Source organism: Pseudorca crassidens, chromosome 7 (genome assembly GCF_039906515.1).
Source record: "Pseudorca crassidens isolate mPseCra1 chromosome 7, mPseCra1.hap1, whole genome shotgun sequence".
NCBI classification, from domain to species: domain Eukaryota; kingdom Metazoa; phylum Chordata; class Mammalia; order Artiodactyla; family Delphinidae; genus Pseudorca; species Pseudorca crassidens.
The window spans coordinates 6,433,635-6,456,656 of NC_090302.1; the positions used below are offsets into that span (position 1 = coordinate 6,433,635).

The 23,022-nt window shown below is 41.6% G+C and overlaps 1 protein-coding gene across 19 annotated transcripts in view; it reads left to right on the plus strand.

The window, feature by feature from the left end:
* FNBP1 (formin binding protein 1) overlaps positions 1-23,022 on the plus strand; it is a 140,406-nt gene that overhangs the window by 40,423 nt on the left and 76,961 nt on the right. For 18 of the 19 annotated variants that reach the window (XM_067742965.1, XM_067742963.1, XM_067742964.1 and 15 more), the window contains exons 2-3: positions 2,715-2,830; positions 22,946-23,002. In XM_067742965.1, the coding sequence (XP_067599066.1) occupies positions 2,715-2,830; positions 22,946-23,002 (173 nt within the window). The remainder of the gene's footprint in view (positions 1-2,714; positions 2,831-22,945; positions 23,003-23,022) is intronic. The other variant, XM_067742978.1, reaches the window with a different exon arrangement.

Here is a 23,022-nt window from a genome sequence, read left to right on the forward strand (position 1 = left end):
GTAACTGCTAAACATAGTAAGGCTCTGGAGATAGGAAATTATACAGAGAGAGGGCTCTCAAATGGAGGGAAGTGTGTGAAAAAGAATTTTCAATAAATAAGGTCAATATGAAACTATATTAACAAAGGGTTACTGATTAGCAGAGAGCTTTAAAGAAGACTTGCTCTAATTAACTAGGAATGATTGTAATCATACTTGAACTGTTTGTATATTTGCTCTCTCAAGTAGTTTAAAGAGATCTAGTCTTGTTTACACTATAAATTTGCCTGACAACCCTTGACCTTATAGGTAACATAAATAAATAACATTCTTGAGCAGTGTTTCTTTTATTTATTTTTGTTTTTGAGCAGTGTTTCTTGAAATGAAATCTCAGAGTTTGTGGAATATGTTATTGAGGACCAAGAATCAATGAAAATCTTAAATGGTCTCTGATTTTTTATGATAATATTAGAAATTATTAGGTATAAAGGTAAACATTGTACAGTGATTACTTTCAATTAGAAAATATTCTTGTAAAAGAAAGCCTGAATTTCTTTTCTTTTTCTTTTTCTTTTTTTTTTTTGCGGTACGCGGGCCTCTCACTGCTGTGGCCTCTCCCGTTGCGGAGCAACAGGCTCCAGACGCGCAGGCTCAGCGGCCATGGCTCAGGGGCCCAGCCGCTCTGCGGCATGTGGGATCTTCCCAGACCGGGGCACGAACCCGTGTCGCCTGCATCGGCAGGCAGACTCTCAACCACTGCGCCACCAGGGAAGCCCCTGAATTTCTTAAGTTGAGGTTTCTCAAACTGTTCTGTGGGCCTGGGCGGGAGTAAGGTTGAGGAAATTATTTTTCTTCAGAAGAGGGTTTCTCTTGTGTAGCTTGCAGGATCTTAGTTCCCCGACCAGGGATGGAACCCATGCCCCCTGCAGTGGAAGCGCAGAATCCTAAGCAGTGGACCGCCAGGGAATTCCCAGGGTTTCTCAAGTTTGAGAAAAAAAGTGTCTTGACTCTGCTACCCTCCTGCTCTAAGTCAAGTATATGGAACATTTTCTCATGTTACAGTTTGCACTGCTTTGAATGGAAAATAGAATCAAAGCACAATGATAGATTTAAAATTGAAGATGCTGGATCTAAAAAATAAGCTGAAGGACGATGCAAAATGTATATTGTAAGATTGCACACGCCTGGGATAGGGTTACATGGTGGCTTGTGTTTTTGTACTTGGCTTGGCATTTTTCCGTCTTACATGATGCTCACGACCGATTTCTCAAATTAGGCAGGGATTCTATCTTCATCTTGTAGGTGGATGACTAAAACCTTGAGATGTTCCATGGCCTTTCTCTGCGAAGTCCCAGAGCTGGGGCTAGAACCTCATCCTCTGTTACTGTTACCTCTCATGAGCAGACTTTCACCTTTGCAACTTCTCTCTTCCCCAATGTTGTGCTAACACCCCACCTTCGTAGGTCTTTCTGGGCTCTCCTCCCTGGGTTTGGCCCTCTTTATGAATTCAGTGCAGAGCTGCAGCCGACTCTGGGGTTCTGATCCTTGGCTATTGTTTCAGATCTACCAGCTCCCTGGCCTCCGTCCTTGAGCCCTGAATACATCTGTGTTTCCAACTCTCTTCTGGACATGTCAGTCCCTGACTCCACATGTCACTTCACCCCAAACTGCTGCCCCTCCGCCTGTGTACTCACAGGAAACAGAACCAAGGAGTCGCCTTAGAATCCTCCCCTATTCTGCATATCCCTTCCAGCCTCCCCATCCAGTCACTAAGACTAGCTGATTCTTTGTTCATGGTCTATAAAATCCTCCCCTCTGCTCCCAGTTTCTCTGCTTAGGATATTGAACAGTCCCCTGACATCCAGCTCCTGGTGATGCTAAACATGTCTTAGGTGTGCCACTCCCTTTGCGAACCCTTCAGTGGCTCACTTGTGCCCACCAGAGAGTCTAGACACCTTAACTCGGCATTCAAGGCCCTGGGTGATCAGGCCCGGACCCTCTAGTCCCCTCACCCACCACCACTCATTCCCTTGTGCCCTACCCCCACCTTGAGCTCCAGCAGGACCGGTCCCCCTGATTCCTGGGCCTCTCCCTGCCTTTGCATTAGGGGTGGCTGGAATACCTACCCGCTCCCTTCCAGACTGGGAATCTTGAGGCAGCCTGTACATCGTGGCTATAATTCTCTTCTTTCTTGTTCCCCAGCCCCAATCACCATTCCTGGCAAATAGTGTAGGCTTGATGCATGGTTGGATGTTGGAATGAAGTCCGCATGAGTCATTTGTTTGAAGAAAGCAAGTATTTTGTAACTCTTCTCCCTGCCATTTCCTTGCCTCAGATTTCAGTGAGCTTATCCTGAATGCTAACTCAGAGATAACAGTTAAGGTGCTAATAGTGTGACTGAGTTGACACGGGAGTGTGTTTCATCTCTCAGTTTTGGGTATCTGCAGAAGACACTTTGCTTTGCTCTAGGACATTAAATACATCCAAACACCATGTTTCTAACAGGAATAGGTGACGTGAACAGAGGGGTCAGAGTTCAATATCTCAGGCAGTTTTCAAACCAAATTTGGTAATGTTGATTTAAAATTTGCTCAGCGAAAAAGCACCCAAGTACAATCATGGAAAATGTTAGAACTGCTTTCTACGTACTGATTTATTGTTGAGAGAATTGTTCACTGAAGTTACGTTAATCACAGAGAAAGATTACAAGCTCTCCCTTTGTTTTTTATTAACAGGATCAATTTGACAACTTAGAAAAACACACACAGTGGGGAATTGATATTCTTGAGAAATACATCAAATTTGTAAAGGAAAGGACAGAGATTGAACTCAGCTATGCAAAGCAACTCAGGTAAGTTGATATTGAGAAAGGTTGTTTGTTAACTGCAGAATGGATGTAAAGATAATTTATATCCTCATTTTATACTATAAATGTATAATCCTTTAAATATTTATTTTCCCTTTTCATGTAAGCTTATATTTCAGTAGAAGCAGTTGTTTTTTTTAATATCGAAAATTATTTTTTAGAGGACAGTAAACATAAAAACCAAGTTATTGCTTTTAGGCTCTGTTTCTTTTTTTTTTAATTTTTAAATTTAATTTTATTTATTTTTTTATACAGTAGGTTCTTATTGGTCATCAATTTTATACACATCTGTGTATACATGTCAATCCCAGTCGCCCAATTCAGCACCCCACCATCCCCACCCCACCCCCCGCGGCTTTCCCCCCTTGGTGTCCATACATTTGTTCTCTACACCTGTGTCTCAACTTCTACCCTGCAGACCGGTTCATCTGTACCACTTTTCTAGGTTCCACATACATGCATTAATATACGATATTTGTTTTTCTCTTTCTGACTTACTTCACTCTGTATGACAGTCTCTAGATCCATCCACGTCTCAACAAATGACTCAATTTCATTCCTTTTTATGGCTGAGTAATAGTCCATTGTATATATGTACCACAACTTCTTTATCCATTCGTCTGTCGATGGGCATTTAGGTTGCTTCCATGACCTGGCTATTGTAAATAGTGCTGCAATGAACATTGGGGTGCATGTGTCTCTTTGAATTATGGTTTTCTCAGGGCATATGCCCAGTAGTGGGATTGCTGGATCATATGGTAATTCTATTTTTAGTTTTTTAAGGAACCTCCATACTATTCTCCATAGTGCCTGTATCAATTTACATTCCCACCAACAGTGCAAGAGGGTTCCCTTTTCTCCACACCCTCTCCAGCATTTGTTGTTTGTAGATTTTCTGATGATGCCCATTCTAACTGGTGTGAGGTGATACCTCATTGTAGTTTTGATTTGCATTTCTCTAGTAATTAGTGATGTTGAGCAGCTTTTCATGTGCTTCTTGGCCATCTCTATGTCTTCTTTGGAGAAATGTCTGTTTAGGTCTTCTGCCCATTTTTGGATTGGGTTGTTTGTTTTTTTAATATTGAGCTGCATGAGCTGTTTATATGTTGTGGAGATTAATCCTTTGTCCGTTGATTCATTTGCAAATATTTTCTCCCATTCTGAGGGTTGTCTTTCCATCTTGTTTATGGTTTCCTTTGCTGTGCAAAAGCTTTTAAGTTTCATTAGGTCTCATTTGTTTATTTTTGTTTTTATTTCCATTATTCTAAGAGGTGGATCAAAAAAGATCTTGCTGTGATTTATGTCAAAGAGTGTTCCTCCTATGTTTTCCTGTAAGAGTTTTATAGTGTCTGGTCTTACATTTAGGTCTCAAATCCATTTTGAGTTTATCTTTGTGTATGGTGTTAGGGAGTGTTCTAATTTCATTCTTTTACCTGTAGCTGTCCAGGTTTCCCAGCATCACTTATTGAAGAGACTGTCTTGTCTCCATTGTATATCCTTGCCTCCTTTGTCATAGATTAGTTGACCACAGGTGCGTGGGTTTATCTCTGGGCTTTCTATCTTGTTCCATTGATCTATGTTTCTGTTTTTGTGCCAGTACCATATTGTCTTGATTACTGTAGCTTTGTAGTATAGTCTGAAGTCAGGGAGTCTGATTCCTCCAGCTCTGTTTTTTTCCCTCAAGACTGCTTTGGCTATTTGGAATCTTTTGTGTCTCCATACAAATTTTAAGATTTTTTGTTCTAGTTCCATAAAAAATGCTATTGGTAATTTGATAGGGATTGAATTGAATCTGTAGATTGCTTTGGGTAGTATAGTCATTTTCACAATATTGATTCTTCCAAGCCAAGAACATGGTATATCTCTCCATCTGTTAGTATCATCTTTAATTTCTTTCATCAGTGTCATAGTTTTCTGCATACAGGTCTTTTGTCTCCCTAGGTAGGTTTATTCCTAGGTATTTTATTCTTTTTGTTGCAGTGGTAAACGAGAGTGTTTCCTTAATTTCTCTTGCAGATTTTTCATCATTAGTGGATAGGAATGCAAGAGATTTCTGGGCGTTAATTTTGTATCCTGCAACTTTACCAAATTCATTGATTAGCTCTAGTAGTTTTCTGGTGGCATCTTTAGGATTCTCTATGTATAGTATCATGTCATCTGCAAACAGTGACAGTTTTACTTCTTCTTTTCCAATTTGTATTCCTTTTATTTCTTTTTCTTCTCTGATTGCCGTGGCTAGGACTTCCAAAGCTATGTTGAGTAAGAGTGGTAAGAGTGGACATCCTTGTCTCGTTCCTGATCTTAGAGGAAATGCTTTCAGTTTTTCACCATTGAGAATGATGTTTGCTGTGGGTTCGTCGTATATGGCCTTATTATGTTGAGGTAGGTTCCCTCTATGCCCACTTTCTTGAGAGTTTTTATCATAAATGGGTGTTGAATTTTGTCAGAAGCTTTTTCTTCATCTATTGAGATGATTATATGGTTTTTCTCCTTCAATTTGTTAATATGGTTTATCACATTGATTGATTTGCCTATATTGAAGAATCCTTGCATCCCTGGGATAAGTCCCACTTGATCATGGTGTATGATCCTTTTAATGTGCTGTTGGGTTCTGTTTGCTAGGATTTTGTTGAGGATTTTTGCATCTATATTCATAAGTGATATTGGTCTGTAATTTTCTTGTTTTGTAGTATCTTTGTTTGGTTTTGGTATCAGGGTGATGGTGACCTCATAGAATGAGTTTGGGAGTGTTCTTCCTCTGCAATTTTTTGGAAGAGCTTGAGAAGGATAGGTGTTAGCTCTTCTCTAAATGTTTGATAGAATTCACTTGTGAAGCCATCTGGTCCTGGACTTTTGTTTGTTGGAAGATTTTAATGACAGTCTCAATTTCAGTGCTTGTGATAGGTCTGTTTATATTTCTATTTCTTCCTGGTTCAGTCTCAGAAGGTTGTGCATTTCTAAGAATTTGTCCATTTCTTCCAGGTTGTCCGTTTTGTTGGCATAGAGTTGCTTGTAGTAGTCTCTTATAATCCTTTGTATTTCTGCGGTGTCTGTTGTAACTTCTCCTTTTTCATTTCTAATTGTATTGATTTGAGTCCTCTCCCTCTTTTTCTTGATGAGTCTGGCTAATGGTTTATCAATTTTGTTTATCTTCTCAAAGAACCAGTTTTTAGTTTTACTGATCTTTGCTGTTGTTTTCTTTGTTTCTATTTCATTTATTTCTGCTCTGATCTTTATGATTTCTTTCATTCTGCTAACTTTGGGTTTTGTTTGTTCTTTCTCTAGTTCCTTTAGGTATAAGGTTAGATTGTTTATTTGAGATTTTTCTTGTTTCTTGAGGTAGGCTTGTATAGCTATAAACTTCCCTCTTAGAACTGCTTTTGCTGCATCCCACAGGTTTTGGATCATCGTGTTTTCATTGTCATTTGTCTCTAGGTATTTTTTGATTTCCTCTTTGATTTCTTCAATGATCTCTTGGTTATTTAGTAACGTATTGTTTAGCCTCCATGTGTTTGTGTTTTTTATGTTTTTTTCCCTGCAATTCATTTCTCATCTCATAGCATTGTGGTCAGAAAAGATGCTTGATATGATTTCAATTTTCGTAAATTACCGAGGCTTGATTTGTGACCCAAGATGTGATCTATCCTGGAGAATGTGCACTTGAGAAGAAAGTGTAATCTGCTGTTTTTGGATGGAATGTCCTATAAATATCAATTAAATCTATCTGGTCTGTTGTGTCATTTAAAGCTTCTGTTTCCCTATTTATTTTCATTTTGGATGATCTGTCCATTGGTGTAAGTGAGGTGTTAAAGTCCCCCACTATTATTGTGTTTCTGTCAATTTCCTCTTTTATAGCTGTTAGCAATTGCCTTATGTATCGAGGTGCTCCTATGTTGGGTGCATATATATTTATAATTGTTATATCTTCTTCTTGGATTGATCCCTTGATCATTATGTAGTGTCCTTCCTTGTCTCTTGCAATATTCTTTATTTTAAAGTCTATTTTATCTGATATGAGTATTGCTACTCCAGCTTTCTTTTGATTTCCATTTGCATGGAATACCTTTTTCCATCCCCTCACTTTCAGTCTGTATGTGTCCCTAGGTCTGAAGTGGGTCTGTTGTAGACAGCATATATATGGGTCTTGTTTTTGTATCCATTCAGCAAGCCAGTGTCTTTTGGCTGGAGCATTTAATCCATTCACATTTAAGGTTATTATCGATATGTATGTTCCTATGACCATTTTCTTAATTGTTTTGGGTTTGTTTTTATAGGTCCTTTTCTTCTCTTGTGTTTCCCACTTAGAGAAGTTCCTTTAGCATTTGTTGTAGAGCTGGTTTGGTGGTGCTGAATTCTCTTAGCTTTTGCTTGTCTGTAAAGCTTTTGATTTCTCCATTGAATCTGAATGAGATCCTTGCTGGGTAGAGTAATCTTGGTTGTAGGTTCTTCCCTTTCATCACTTGAAGTATATAATGCCACTCCCTTCTGGCTTGTAGAGCTTCTGCTGAGAAATCAGCTGTTAACCTTATGGGAGTTCCCTTGTATGTTATTTGTCGTTTTTCCCTTGCTGCTTTCAATAATTTTTCTTTGTCTTTAATTTTTTCCAATTTGATTACTATGTGTCTCGGCGTGTTTCTCCTTGGGTTTATCCTGTATGGGACTCGCTGTGTTTCCTGGACTTGGGTGGCTATTTCCTTTCCCATGTTAGGGAAGTTTTCAACTATAATCTCTTCAAATATTTTCTCTGGTCCTTTCTCTCTCTCTTCTTCTGGGACCCCTGTAATGCGAATGTTGTTGCGTTTAATGTTGTCCCAGAGGTCTCTTAGGCTGTCTTCATTTCTTTTCATTCTTTTTTCTTTATTCTGTTCTGCAGCAGTGAATTCCACCATTCTGTCTTCCAGGTCACTTCTCTGTTCTTCTGCCTCAGTTATTCTGCTATTGATTCCTTCCAGTGTAGTTTTCATTTCAGTTATTGTATTGTTCATCTCTGTTTGTTCTTTAATTCTTCTAGGTCTTTGTTATACATTTCTTTTGTTGTTGTTGTTGTTATACATTTCTTGCATCTTCTCGATCTTTACCTTCGTTCTTTTTCCGAGGTCCTGCATCATCTTCACTATCATTATTCTGAATTCTTTTTCTGGAGGGTTGCCTATCTCCACTTCATTTAGTTGTTTTTCTGAGGTTTTATCTTGTTCCTTCATCTGGTACATAGCCCTCTGCCTTTTCATCTTGTCTGTCTTTCTGTGAATGTGGTTTTTGTTCCACAGGCTGCAGGATGTAGTTCTTCTTGCTTCTGCTGTCTGCCCTCTAGGCTCTGTTTCTTAAAAGGATTCTGCTGAATTTTGGAGCACCATTTTTTTTTTTCCCCAGAAAACTGTTTTGAAATATAATATATATATACAGAAAAGTGCACAGGTCATAAATGTAAAGCCCCGGAAATTTTCAGAGTGAATACCACTATGTGACCAGCACCCAGGTCAAGAAACAGGAAATTCCCAGCCTCAGAGGCCCCCCATCGCCCCAGCCCTTTCTGGTTCATCCCCCTCGCCCACATGGTTGACCACTTTCCTGATCTCTGACAGCTTGGATTAGTCATGCTTATTTTTGAACCTTATGCAAATGTAATCATTTATTATGCACTGTTTGTATTTGGCTTCCTTTTTTCCTCATTATGTCTATGAGATTCATTTGTGTTGTTGCATGCAGTGGTGCTTCTCTTTTGATTGGTGTTTAGTATTTTGGTATATGGATGTATCACCGTTTGTTCAGTCTACTGTCACTAGGCTATTGCTTGTTTCCAATTTGGGGATATAAAGTATATACCCAGGAGTGGAATTCCTGGGTCATAGGCTTTGTGTATGTTTAGCTTTAGTAGATGGAGTCAAACAATTTTCCAGACAGTTTGTCTGATTCACGATCCCTCCAGCAGCACGTGAGAGGTCCTGTGGAGGCCCTTCTTATAACAATTTAACAATGATGAAATTATCCAAGAAAGTTGTGTTTTTATGTAAAATGTTTAAAAGTGGCTGGTAAGCTTGAACTTGAAGTGGCAAAATCTTTAATGATTTCTTTTTTTTTAATTTATTTATTTATTTGTGTATTTATTCATTTTTGGCTGCATTGGGTCTTCGTTGCAGTGCGTGGGCTTCTCATTGTAGTGTCTTCTCTTGTTGAGGAACACAGGCTATAGGCACACGGGCTCTAGAGTGCAGTTGCTCTGAGGCATGTGGGATCTTCCCGGACCAGGGCTCGAACCTGTGTCCCCTGCATTGGCAGGTGGATTCTTAACCACTGTACCACCAGGGAAGTCCCTTTAATGATTTCTTGTTTGGCTGGTTTGCACAGATTGTGAAAGGTCTAGATGACTTTTGGTTTAGAAGTATTTCATTTTAATCCAAAGAGCATCTGGATAAGGTGTATGTCATGTATCTTTGAAAGAACGTGGCTTCTCAGAGGGCTGTTGTTGTTGTTTGTAAATAAGTACCTAAGTGGTAGCACCTGTGGTATACTTTTATGGATGATAAGTTTTGTTTCCATTGAGTAAATAAAATGTAAAACAGATTGCTCAACGAAATAATTTTTATAAATAATTTATTTAATGTATTTAATAATAAATAAATTTATTTAAGAATAATTTAATAATAAATAAATTATTCTTAAATTTACTTAATAAGAATTTAATAAGTAAATTTATTTTTATAAATAAATTTTATTCCAGATGAATTTCTGGCGCCCTGTATGTGTATCAGCCTCATTAGCGCTTTAAGGCTTTTAAAACTGAAAGTGTGAATGGAGAATGAGCTGCTTTGTGTTGATTACTGAGACGTTGCGCTGTCATAAAATGTTGTCTCTCATGTGGAAATGGGTTACCTAACAGCTTTAGGCGAAGTAAGGTCTCATCTAATGGATTTCCCTACATTTGTTGTATTCTTTTTCTCTTAGCCTATTCTCTTCTTTCCTGGTGCCTTATCCACTGTCTTGTTTTGCTTTGGAGGTTTGTCATGGGATGTCATTAAGTCAGTTCTCAGCAAATTTCTCCATCAGTTCTATGTCATGAAGGGAAGGTGCTTTCTTTTTCCCTCTGGGAAGCACCTGGCTCCCTGCCCTTTCTCATCCCCCTCTGTGAGGGAAGTGCTGATTTAGGTAACAAAATTGGAGGCTATTGGAAAAGACTCCAAATCCCAATAATAGGTTTGGGATAACATTTAATAGCTCTCCATCGACCGTTTTACCCTGTTCTGGATCATGTTTCATGACTTGAAATAGAGTAGCGGTATTACTGCTATGATGGTAATCTCTTAGGAAGTCCTTTTCCTGAGATTTAAATGTTAACATCTGTTTCATCACATCCCTGCAAAGTATCTAAATTTGTGCTTATTGGGAGAAGTTGATAAAAAAAGATTATGAGTAATTCAAGAGAATTCAAGACAATTGCTAATCCTTTGGAGGTGTTTTCTAATCCTTTGGACTGAGATCTGGGCCGGGCCCTTGAGGCTGATGAGTAATCATACTACCTGCCCTTTGTTGGTTTGCTTTCCCACCTGCCTGCGTCTTTCATAGCTTCTCTTTCCACAAACCCCAACACCTCCCTTCCCATCCTCACCACTTGCTTCCTACTTCACTGAGAAAATTGAAGCAGATAGAGGAAAACACCCTCAGGCTCTCAGGCTCTGTAACCCATCTGTCGGCATCTGTTCCCACACCTGGATGCCCCCTCCCTCTGATGCTCCTGGCTGAATCCAAGCCCTCCTCTTGCACACTAGATCTTCCCCCATCTCTCCGACTCTGGAGCTCTGTCCCCACTAGTTTTCCTCTGTCTCCTATGTTATCAAGGCTTTACTTTCTACTGGATTATTCCCATGGTCACAAAAATGTACCACTGTCTCCCATCATTAAAAACAAACAAGAAAACAAAACTTCTCTTGAGCTCACTTCCCCCACCAGCTGCCACCATTTCTTTGCCTTCCTTTGCAGCAAACCTTCCCAACAATGTCTCTCCAGTTCCCCTCCTCTCCCTATTTAGCTCACCTGCACCTGTGCACCAGAACAGCTCCTCGGGGCACCAGTGACCTTCATCCTGTCCCACCCAGTCGCCTGTCCTCAGTCCTCACCACCCTTGACCCCTCAGCGTCTTTGAAGGGGTGGGTGCTCCCTCCTCGAAACACTTTTCTTGCTTGGCCTCTGAAACCCCAGTCTCTTGGCTTCATTCCTATCTCACCAGAAGCTCTTCAGAAGCCCTGCTCAACCCCCTTCGCAGTTCCTCCTTTCCTTCTGCCACTTCACCCCGATGTGCCCTGGCGCCCAGTCCTCCGTCATCTTCCCTTCTCTATTTATACTCTCCTGGTGATGGCTTTAAGTACGATCTCTACGGCAACAGATGTCTCCAAGCTTGATCTCTGTCCTGAACTCCAGAAACAGGTTACTCAGAATCTCCATTTGGATGTCTGAAACAGAATATCCACTCAAAGTCTGCATTTCCGGGGCTTTCCTGGTGGCGCAGTGGTTGTGAGTCCACCTGCCAATGCAGGGGACATGGGTTCAAGCCCTGGTCCAGGAAGATCCCACATGCCGTGGAGCAGTTGAGCCTGTGCGCCACGACTACTGAGCCTGCATGCTACAATTACTGAAGCCTGCGTGCCTAGAGCCCGTGCTCCACAACAAGAGAAGCCACCGCAATAAGAAGCCTGTGCACGGCAACGAAGAGTAGCCCCCACTCGCCGCAGCTAGAGAAAGCCTGCATGCAGCAACGAAGACCCCACGCAGCCAAAAAACAAACACAAAAATCCCAACAAAATCTGCATCTCCGCAGCCCGGCTCCCCGCAGCTCCCCGGCTCGGCTCGAGGGCAGCTGCATCCTTCCTTGCTTGGGTCAAAAACTCCAGAGTCATCTTTGGCTTTTGTCTTTCTCCCACACTCCCCCGCCCCCATCGGGAAGTCCTGGTACCTCTGCTTTCCAGATTGATCCAGGATCCCTGCCCTTCTCAGCACCTCCACTGCTGGCACTGTGGTCCAAGCCCCCATCACCTCTTACCTGGCTTACTATGAATCTTCTAACTGGTTTCTTATTCCTCCCTTATTTCCTACTGTCCGTCTTTTCCACAAGACAGGCAGATCACAGCACTCCTCATTCAAAACACCAACGTCTCCCCATTTCCCTCGAAGTAAATCGAATATCCTTACAGTGGATGTCCTATAAAGCCCTTCGTGAACGGGTCTCTCTACCTCTCAGACATTACCTCTTTCTCTCTCTCCCTTCGTATCTCTGCTCTAACAGAATTGGCCTCCGTGCTGTATCTTGTACATGCCAGACATGCTGTCACCCCAGGGATGCTGCATTGGCCTTTCATATAGATGTTGTCACCTAGAGGTCCATCCTCCAGGGTCCACGTGGCCAACTCCCTCACCTCCTTCAAATCTTTGCTCAGATGTCACCTCCTCAGTAAGGGCCTCCCTGCCTCCCTGCTGGACTTTTTGGTTTTTCCAAAGCGCTGATAACTTTCTAACATTATGTAATTTTCTTACATATTGTGTTGTTCATTGTCTTCTGCTCCCTCCCTGCTAGAATATAAGCCTCCCAAGGGCAGAGGGCTCTTTGCGTTGTGTTCACTAATGAATCCCTGTAGTGTGGAACAGTGCATAAAATAGGTGCTTAGTAAATAGCTGTAGAAAGAGTGAATCAACAGGGAACAGGTCTACAATATTTGGTCAGCACTGCTTCAAGGAGAATTATGTGCCTGCACAGGCCTATGGGAGCTGATGAAGGTTTAAAAACAAACAGAACAACTAATAATGTGTCAACAGAGTTGGGGGCGGGGGAGACTCTAGTGAATGAGACACAGGAAGTGCCTGAGCCTGAGGGACTCACCTTCTCACTATGGAAAAAAGACTGCATGCAAATAAGCAAGGCAGTAAATCATTTAAAGATAGCGTTTAAGTAATAAATAAAGTTTAATAAAGATAGCGAATAAGTAAAACCAGTGATGCATTAGAAGATGATGGGGGGGGCAAGGCTTACTTAGCCTGACTGGCCAGGGAAATCCATTGCTTGAGAACTGACAGACAAGGAGAAAGCAGGCATGCAAAGATCTGAGAGCAGTTCTTCCAGGCCAAGGAATCAGCGAGTGCAAAGGTCCTGAGGTGGGGACATGTTCAAGGAATGGAAAGACCAGTGTGACTGGAGCATATTCAACAAAGACTTGCTTAAAACATCAATATGATGTTGAAAAACCATCATGGTCTCTTTGGGGAGTTGTCTGTCGTTAAATAATTTCTTTTCTGCATTAGAGGAAAAAAGACTCTAACTTATTTTAGACATGGAAGATGATAATTAGGGCTTTGATTTCTGTAGGTCAGTGGTTAACAAACTACTGGCCATAGCCATAGCCAAACCCATCACTGCCTGGTTTTGTACACAAAGCTTTACTGGAATACAGGTGCGTCCATTCATCTGTGTATTGTCCGTGGCTGCTTTTGCAGCCCCGTGACCCTGGGGCTGCAGGTCTAATATATTTACTGTCTGGCCCTTTATAAATTTGCTTTTATGTATAAGCATATACATATATACGTGCTTATATATAAGTTTGCTGACCCCTGCTATAGTTATTATCCGTTCAAGGCAGCATAGGGTCAAATTCTTAATATAATCTCTTTTTTTTTATAAAAACATTTATTTATTTTATTTATTTTTGGCTGCATTGGGTCTTAGTTGCAGCACGCAGGATCTTCGTTGAGGCACGCGGGATCTTTCATTGTGGTGTGTGGGCTTCTCTCTAGTTGTGACGTGTGGGTTTTCTCTTCTCTAGTTGTGGCGCTCAGGCTCCAGGGCGCGTGTAATCTGTAGTTGTGGTGCGCAGGTTCTAGAGCACGTGGGCTCTGTAGTTTGGGCTCACGGGCTCTAGTTGAGGTACATGAGCTCAGTAGTTGTGGCACCGGAGCTTAGTTGCCCCGTGGCCTGTGGGATCTTAGTTCCCTGACCAGGGATTGAACCCACGTTCCCTGCATTGGAAGGCAGATTCTTTACCACTGGACCACCAGGAAAGTCCCAAGTTCTTAATATAATCTTTTTTAAAATTTTTATTTTCTATTTATGGCTGCATTGGGTCTTCGTTGCTGCGTGCGGGCTTTCTCTAGTTGTGGCGAGTGGGGGCTACTCTTCATTGCGGTGCATGGGCTTCTCATTGCGGTGGCTTCTCTTGTTGTGGAGCATGGGCTCTAGGTTCGCGGGCTTCAGTAGTTGTGGCTCACGGGCTCTAGAGCGCAAGCTCAGTAGTTGTGGCGCACGGGCTTAATTGCTCCATGGCATGTGGGATCTTCCCGGACCAGGGCTTGAACCCATGTCCCCTACATTGGCAGGTGGCTTCTTAACCACTGTGCCACCAGGGAAGTCCCCTTAATATAATCTTAAAACATCTTACATGACCTATATAAGAGAACCAACTATTGATTGCCCCTTAGCAACTGTTTCTTTAAAAATAAACAAAAAGGACTTCCCTAGTGGCACAGTGGCTAAAAATATGCCTGCCAATGCAGGGGACATGAGTTCGATCCCTGGTCCGGGAAGATCCCACATGCCTCAGAGCAGCTAAGCCCGTGCACCACAACTACTGAGCCCACTCACCACAACTGCTGAAGGCCATGCACCCTAGAGCCTGTGCTCTGCAACAAGAGAAGCCACTGCGATGAGAAGCCCGCACACTGCAAGGAACAGTAGCCCCCGCTCACTGCAACTACAGAAAGCCTGCCCTCAGCAACAAAGACCCAACGCAGCCAAAACAAACTAAATTATTTGTTATGACCAGGTAATGAATTCATATGATTAAAACTTCTAAAGGTACAAAAAGGTTTACAGTGGAGTGTCCCTTCTCTTACCCCTGTTCCCAGGGACAATAAATGTTATCTGTCTCTTACGTATCCTTCCAGAGAGATATTATGGATACACAGGCAAGGAAGTGTGTTTTCTTCCTTGCTTCCCCAGCAGTTCAGTGTGCCCTTGCCTTTCTGCATCCTGGAAATTATTCCGAGAGTTCATTTTTACTATTTACAACTATACAGTGTTGCATTGAATTGGTGGATATGTTGTTTCCAGTTGTTTGCAACTCTGAACAAAGTTGCACTGGATAACCTTGCATGATACACTTGGGCAAGCATATCTAGAGAATAAGTTCCTAAAAGTAGCACTTTGGTTCTAGTAGAATTTGCCAAGTTGCCCTTCTCGGAGGCTGTGACCCTTATCACCACTTCAGAGTTCGTGGCGGTGCTACTCGCCTTGACCCTCAGTGCTTCTTGTTACCCATCTTTTTTATCTTTGCCGATTTGATAAGTAAAAATTGCTATGTCTGAAAGGTAATTTGTCTCTTAGCATGAATGAGGTTGAGTATGTTTTTATACATTTGAGCCGTTTGTACTTTCTTCTTGATGAACCATTCTTGTCCTGGTCAATTTTTTTTTTTTTAAATTGGATCTCATTGTAAATGAAAGGTAACTGTGTAAAAGTCATTTTATAAAATATGTTGCATATTGTATATGCAAGGTATTAAATTTAAATTTACTTGAACAATTAAAAAGATTTTATTAAAGTGAAACTGAAGGATTTAGCAAACTTGAAATATTAAACAAATTCTTATAAGATTTAGCAAAAAGATTATGGAAAATGTGTAGGGTGTCATTCCTGTTTTTTGTTTGTTTTTGTTTTTGCTTTAACTCATGTTGTAATTTTAAACAGGCTCAACTGACTCACTGCTAGGAAACATAAAGAAAATAGTATCTACCTGTTTTACTTCCTCTCCTGATTCAGTTATATAATTTAGTCTGTAACATGAGTCTCACAGTTAATTTGTCTTAATTATAGATTTATGCTCATCACCATTCCTTCTACCACAGCCCCTCTACTTGTTTGTTGGCCTCAAGAAAAATAGGGTTATCTTCCCCCTATAGGAGCCTGTGGCATAATCCTCCAGTTCTTTCTTGTTTGAGAATGCCACTATCCAGTCACCCCTCAGAATCCGTGGGGGATTGGCTCCAGGAACACCACCCCCTGCCCCCGCCCGCCTCGGATACCAAAATCTGAAGATGCTCAGGTCCCTTATGTAACATGGCATAGTATTTGTGTGTAATCTACACACATCCTTCTGTATACTTTAAAGCATCTCTTGATTACTTATAATACCTAATACAATGTAAATGCTGTGTAAACAGTTGCCATCATGAAGTAATTCACGTGTTGCTTTTTGGAACTTTCTGGAATTTTTCCCCCAATATCTTTGATCACGGTTGACTCTGTGGATGTAGATCCCACAGATGTGGAGGGTCGACTGCACTTAACAACAATTTGACTTGATTATTCTCTGGTCATACTTTTCTCTCCAAACTTTGCTGCTGCGTTGTCTTCTGGTTGAAAAGTCTGGGGCCAGCCAAATTTTTATTCTTTGTAGGTGACTTGCTTTTTTGACTCTGTATGTGAAGAATTTTTTGTTCCACTTTAGCAGTTTGATAACCTTACCAAGCAATGCCCTGTGGTTGATCACTCTTTGTCAATTTCCCTTTCATATAAAAAGTCAATAATTTATTTCAGGGGAACTTTCTTCAATTATATCTGAATTTTTTTCTATTCTACTTATTGGGTCATATGCTTCAGAGATCCATTTTCCTTATGTTACAGCATCTTGTTCTTCAGATCTTTTTTCTTTTTCTGATTATGAGAGTTACTTTCCACGTTATGATTGTCTTAAAACTTTCCTCTCTTAAATTTGATATCCAGCCTAATTTATTTATTAGCTCTGGAGTTGTGTGTTTTAGTTCCTAGTTCATTTCCTTAGCTTTGCAGCCTCCCAGTTTCATCCCATTCTGTTTTGTCCTGTAGGCTGGGGATTCTTGCTTTATTGGCTTTGTGGTTTTATTAAATTTGTTTATAGTGTCAAATATTCTGGAGGAGTTAGGATTTGCTTCATTTCCTTTTATGTTTTCTTCCAGATTGGGTTTTTCTCTGTCATTTTCTTCCTTCCTTTTCTTCTTCTTTCTTATTTTTATTTTTTTTAATTTTTGGCCACATTGGGTCTTCGTTACTGTGCGTAGGCTTTCTCTAGTTGCAGTGAGTGGGGGCTGCTCTTCGTTGCGGTGTGCGGGCTTCTCATTGCGGTGGCTTCTCTTGTTGCAGAGCGCGGGCTCAGTAGTTGTGGCGCGCGGGTTTTGTTGCTCCGCGGCATGTGGGATCTTCTCGGACCAGGGATCGAACCTGTGTCCCCTGCATTGACAGGCGGATTCTTAAGCACTGCGCCACCGGGGAAGTCCCTTCCTTTTCTTCTGTATTACATACTACATCCCTTCACCTTGCTTATATTTAATACAGGCAGTTTAGTGAAGTGGTTACAAGTAACAGGCTCTAAGAGTCCCAATGCCTGGGATGTTCTTCCGCTTAATAGTAATATGATTTGGGACAAATTACTCTCTGTGCTTTGTCTTTTTCAACTGTAATATGTGAATAATAATAATGATGATAATTCTCACCTTATAAGGCTCTTGAGGGGACTTAATGAGATAAAGCATGTAAACGTCTTAGGTTGATGCCTAAGCACGTTTTTGTTATTAACACAAACAACACCAGTGCCCCTCTTTGATCTGATAGAATGTGAATAATCACTGCTGTGCTTCCGGTGCCATTGGTCTTTCCCTCTGAGCTCCCTTATAGGGTAAGCGTGGAGGAAAGTGTTACCAAACCAGGTTCGTTTGCCAACATGCAACAAGCCAAACACTGAGACGCCGAGGTTTGCAGGAGGGAAAGGGTTTATTCACAAGGCAGCCAAGCGAGGAGGTAGGAGAACAAGTCTCAGATCCACCTCCCTGAAGGTGAGAGGCTTGGGGTATTTACGGGATAAGGAAGCAGGGTGGTCTTAGGCGTGGGGAAAGGTGATTGCAGGTAGGGAAAAGGTGAGGTAATTAGTGTTCTGTGCAGGCGTATCTGGGTTACTTGCTTCTTCCTGGGATGCATGTTCAAAAATGGAGGCGCCTAGCACGATCTGACGGTGGGGTCTTTGGCCCTCTGGTGTCAAAGTGTCATTCGCCAGACACCTGTGCAGGCCCAGTTTTAGGGAGCCCCGACCAGTCTTAGCTGGCTTGAGCTTGAGCTAGACACAGCCGGCTCTGAGTGCCTGGAAAGCAGCCCAGGCACTCCTCTTACCGTGTCGGCTGTGTGATGCTTGGAGGGCGGCGGAGCCTTTTGTAGCAGCAGTCACAGCATCGGCTCGATCGGCGAGGGCAGGTTGCACGTGAGGGGTGTTTAATAAACTGGGAGGCAAGCTCAAGAATTTCTGTTCATCACCAGTTTTTATTAACCCCATGGGGCATGGTCTCAAAAGCACTTGTTTCTGTACATCTTGTCTTTGAGGCTCTGAGTTTTGTTGTCTGTTCTGAAACTTGGTTAGAGGTTCTGTTTTAGCATTCACTCCATTAGGTCAAAGGCGTTCACCCCTATTCCTTGGGAATCCCTAGGTTTTGTGGTAATCTTCCCCAGGCATTCAGCCTGCAGCCCTGGGAAGTAGAGACCCAGGTGGCCAGCCCCAGCTCCTGCCAAGTCCTGGCATCCGGGTGGCCAGCCTGCATGTCTTCCTCTCAGATCTTTTCTGTCACTGTCCCCTGAGTGCTTACTCACCCCTCAGTTTACTTCTGTCTGAATCGGTTTTCAGGGTTCTGTGGACTTGTTTCCCTCCCTGTGACTGTGAGGGTGGGGTCAAGCATATGTTCTACACTGTTCCAGAATTTTCTGTCCCTCACGCTGGTCACCACTCCTCAGAGTGTGTAGACTGAGGTGACGTGCCTTTCTTCATGGGTTTATTTTCTGCTGTTGAAAATTTCCTGGCTTTTATTTCGCCTCTCGTTGGAAAAGCGCAGTTCTCTGATCAGATTTGATTGTGCCATCTTTATCTGGCAATCTGTGGTGAGCTTTTAAAATATAAAAGACAGATTAAAAAAAAAACCAACAACACAAAACATTCCTGTGTCCAGCCTTGGACCTTCCATTTCAGAGGGTCTGGAATGAGGCCCAAGTTTTTCCTTTTTAGAAGCTTCACCGCAGTTCTTAGGACCAACCAAATTTAAATCCAGTATCTTTATTAAAAGATGTATATTTTCCTTTTACCTTTTAATTAGCCTATCTGAAGAGCAAGTGTATAAAACAATTTAAATTTCTCAGAAAGACGCCGTAAATTTAAAGGTGCTTTTGGTGTTTATTTGCCTGCTTATTTTTAAAATAACCTCATACAAATAGGGCGAGAAAGCCCACCTCCAGAGAATGGAAATGCAAGTTGCTCTTTTTTTTGTAGTGGTCCCTGAGAGAAATATCCTTATCCCTTCTAGACCTCTTAAGCCTTTAGTTTTCTGCTGGTGTCTATAGAGTGAATTATTCATTGATGCTTTTTTTTTTTTTTTTTTTTTTTTTTGCGGTACACGGGCCTCTCACTGCCGTGGCCTCTCCCGTTGCGGAGCACAGGCTCCGGACGCGCAGGCCCAGCGGCCACGGCCCACGGGCCCAGCCGCTCCGTGGCATGTGTGATCCTCCCAGACCGGGGCATGAACCCGTGTCCCCTGCATCGGCAGGCGGACTCTCAACCACTGCGCCACCAGGGAAGCCCCACTGATGCTTTTAAGAAGCATTTTGAATGCTATATATGCTAACATCGTCAAAGTGATAATCATTCTTCAGTACTGGACCGTCTTTACTGGAGATCACCCACAACAGGTCTTTAATCCTGGTTAGGATTTGACTGGTAAAACGGAACTATAGAAAGTACTGGTTTCACCTGGATCTCTTCAAGCTATGGTCCCTTCAACTAGATATAAAGTTTAAGTTATTTTTACATCTGCTAATGACTGAAAGCTAAAAAGAAAATGTGGATTTAAATCAACCTCTAAAATAACAGTTTTGAATGAGTTTTTATATAAGATGTGAATTTAGAAGTGACATTTTCCATTTGTAATTTATAGTTAGCAGAAGAAATGGTCAGTATTTAAAACCATGCACTAAAAATATCTCACATGCAACCTCTAGGCTTTTCAATACTGCAGGTCCCATATATGCTGCTTTAATTATATTTGGAAAATAACCTATTGATTAGTCATCTGCTTTCCATGGCTCCCCTTTTATTCCTGGTACATGTAAGTCGGAGCTATTGTTTTTATTAAATCTACCTTTTTAAGGACTAAATGTGGTAGGCAACTCAAAGAATTCTACCATGCTTTCAATATATAAGATTTATCTCTTTTAACAAAGTGAATCAGCTATGTATAGCTGATTCACTTTGTTATAAAGCAGAAACTAACACACCATTGTAAAGCAATTATACTCCAATAAAGATGTTAAAAAAATTAAATTAAAAACAAAAATTTCTCTCTTTTGCATTAATTTTTCTCTAAGGCACCTGCTTCAAGGAAATACTGCTTTTTCACATTCTTTCAAATCTAGATCTATTAGATAATCTTTACTGTGTATCCAGAGTATCAGTAGAGAAAACACAATGTAGTTTGTTTAAGCATAGCTCACGTGATAGCAACCTCCAAGTCAGTAGATTTTTCTTTCATCAGTTTGTCTAATTATAATTTTTAAATTGTTATATACCCATGACTTCTTTTTTTTTTCTTTTGTGGTACACGGGCCTCTCTCTGTTGTGGCCTCTCCCGTTGTGGAGCACAGGCTCTGGACGCGCAGGCTCAGCGGCCATGGCTCACAGGCCCAGCCGCTCCACGGCATGTGGGATCTTCCCAGACCGGGACACGAACCCGCGTCCCCTGCATCGGCAGGGAGACTCTCAACCACTGTGCCACCAGGGAAACCCCATAACTTCTTTTTAAAGTAATTGCAACAATCACTATTCTATTGGGTGACATATATTCCCTGGGAATTTCCAAACTTTAAGGGACAATAGAGGTCATTTCACACACCTGACTCAGGCTTACAGATGAGGAACTGGAAGCACAGGCTTGCCCATTGCTTTGTCTGAGGTTACACCATCTAGTCACGTGGCCTCTGGGTTCCCAGAGCAACGTCCTTTTTACTAAAGTCCTCTGCCTCTCATGTCACCTAGTAACACCTGTTAGAGATGAACTCACATTTCGCTTTGTCTGTAAAACGTACCGTGATCAAAATTGTAAACTTATTATTGCACACTTTTCTAGGTATATCTGTAGATTCAGGGGAAATGAAAGAAATAGAATGTGAAATAATGAAAGTAGCTACTATGAAAGAAGAATAGCAACATGGAATAAACAGGGAAGTGAATACTGAGATGCTGTCATATGGAGTCCCACTGTGGACCACTAGTCCACTCCTAGGGCTGTTGTTCTGCTTCTTTTTTTTTTTTTTTCCGGTACGCGGGCCTCTCACTGTTGTGGCCTCTCCCGCTGCGGAGCACAGGCTCCGGACGCGCAGGCTCAGCGGCCATGGCTCACGGGCCCAGCCGCTCCGTGGCATGTGGGATCTTCCCGGACCGGGGCACGAACCCGCGTCCCCTGCATCGGCAGGCGGACTCTCAACCGCTGCGCCACAAGGGAAGCCCTCTTTTTTTTTAAATTGAAGTATAGTTGATGTTAATTTCTGCTGTACAGCAAAGTGACTCAGCTCTCGCGCTCTCTCTCTCCCTCTCTCTCTCTCTCTCTCTCTCTCTCTATATATATATATATACATATATATATATATATATATACAGACACACACACACACATTCTTTTTCATATTCTTTTCGATTATGGTTTATCCCAGGACATTGAATATAGTTCCCTGTGCTATATAGTAGGACCTTGTTGTCCATCCATTCTATATGTAATAGTTTGCATCTACTAACCCCAAACTCTCAGTCCATCCCTCCTCCAGCCCTCTCCCCCTTGGCAACCACAAGTCTGTTCTCTATGTCTGTGAGTCTGTTTCTGTTTCGTAGATAGGTTTATTTGTGCCATATTTTTGATTCTACATATAAGTGATATCATATGGTATTTGTCTTTCTCTTTCTGACTTACTTCACTTAGTAAGGTCCATCCTTACTCCAGGTCCATCCATGTTGCTGCAAATGGCATTATTTCATTCTTTTTAATGGCTGAGTAGTATTCCATTGTATATATGTACCACATCCTCTTTATCTATGGCTGTTCTTCTTCCTTTTTTTTTCAATATTTATTTATTTATTATTTATTGGCTGCATCAGGTCTTAGTTGCAGCACATGGAATCTTTTGTTGCATCGCACAGGCTTCTGTCTAGTTGTGGCGCATGGGCTTAGTTGCCCTCCCACATGTGGGATCTTAGTTCCCTGACCAGGGTTCGAACTGGTGTCCCCTGCATTGCAAGATGGATTCTTAACCACTGGACCACCAGGGAAGTCCCTTTATGGCTCTTCTTCTAACTACAGAAGCCAAAATCAGGACCCAAAAGAAATCAATAAGTGGAACAAATGTTAGTGAGTTTTCTTTTTTCAAGATTACCTCTTAGTTTTTGTGTAATTTGAAGCATGCAGAATGTAGAGGGGAGTATCTGGATTCTTGACCTGGAGATGGGATTAGGAAGATAGATTAGAGCAATTTTGACTAATCTGAGTGTGTTCAGTGCAAGCCTGCTAGGCAGGTTAAAAGTTCTCCTTGCTAAATGTCTTAGCATAAACATCCCCCCAAATATTGTCTCTACCTCCTTCAAGAAGACTTATTCACAAGTAGTTTTCATTAGGTTTTGGGAGAGCGGCACACAGCCTTCAAAAGCTGCCCTTGACACTTTGATTTTTCATTTAAACATCTGGACTCAGTCCAGATGCTTGCCTTGGATTTAGAGCAATAATGGTTGCATAGAAACACATGGTCTGCCCTCTCCGGTTAAATAATGTCAAGTCTTAACATCCAGGTAAACGACCGGTTGGCAACCATTTCTGTTCTTATTTGCTCTACCTTTAGGTAAAAGAGTCAAAGCTGTGCAAGTCTTTCACGCTGGAAGATGGAAGGAAACATGGATTTCAGCTGTGGACATTTTGTGGCTTTTCTTTTTTTAACTTGTAAACAAAAGCACTGACTTCTTTCATTCCTGATTTCTCAGTTATCTTTCTGTGTAAGGTGACATGTCTGCCTTTTTGTTTTAGGAATCTTTCGAAGAAATACCAACCTAAAAAGAACTCGAAGGAGGAAGAAGAATACAGGTGTGTTTATCATTGATTGT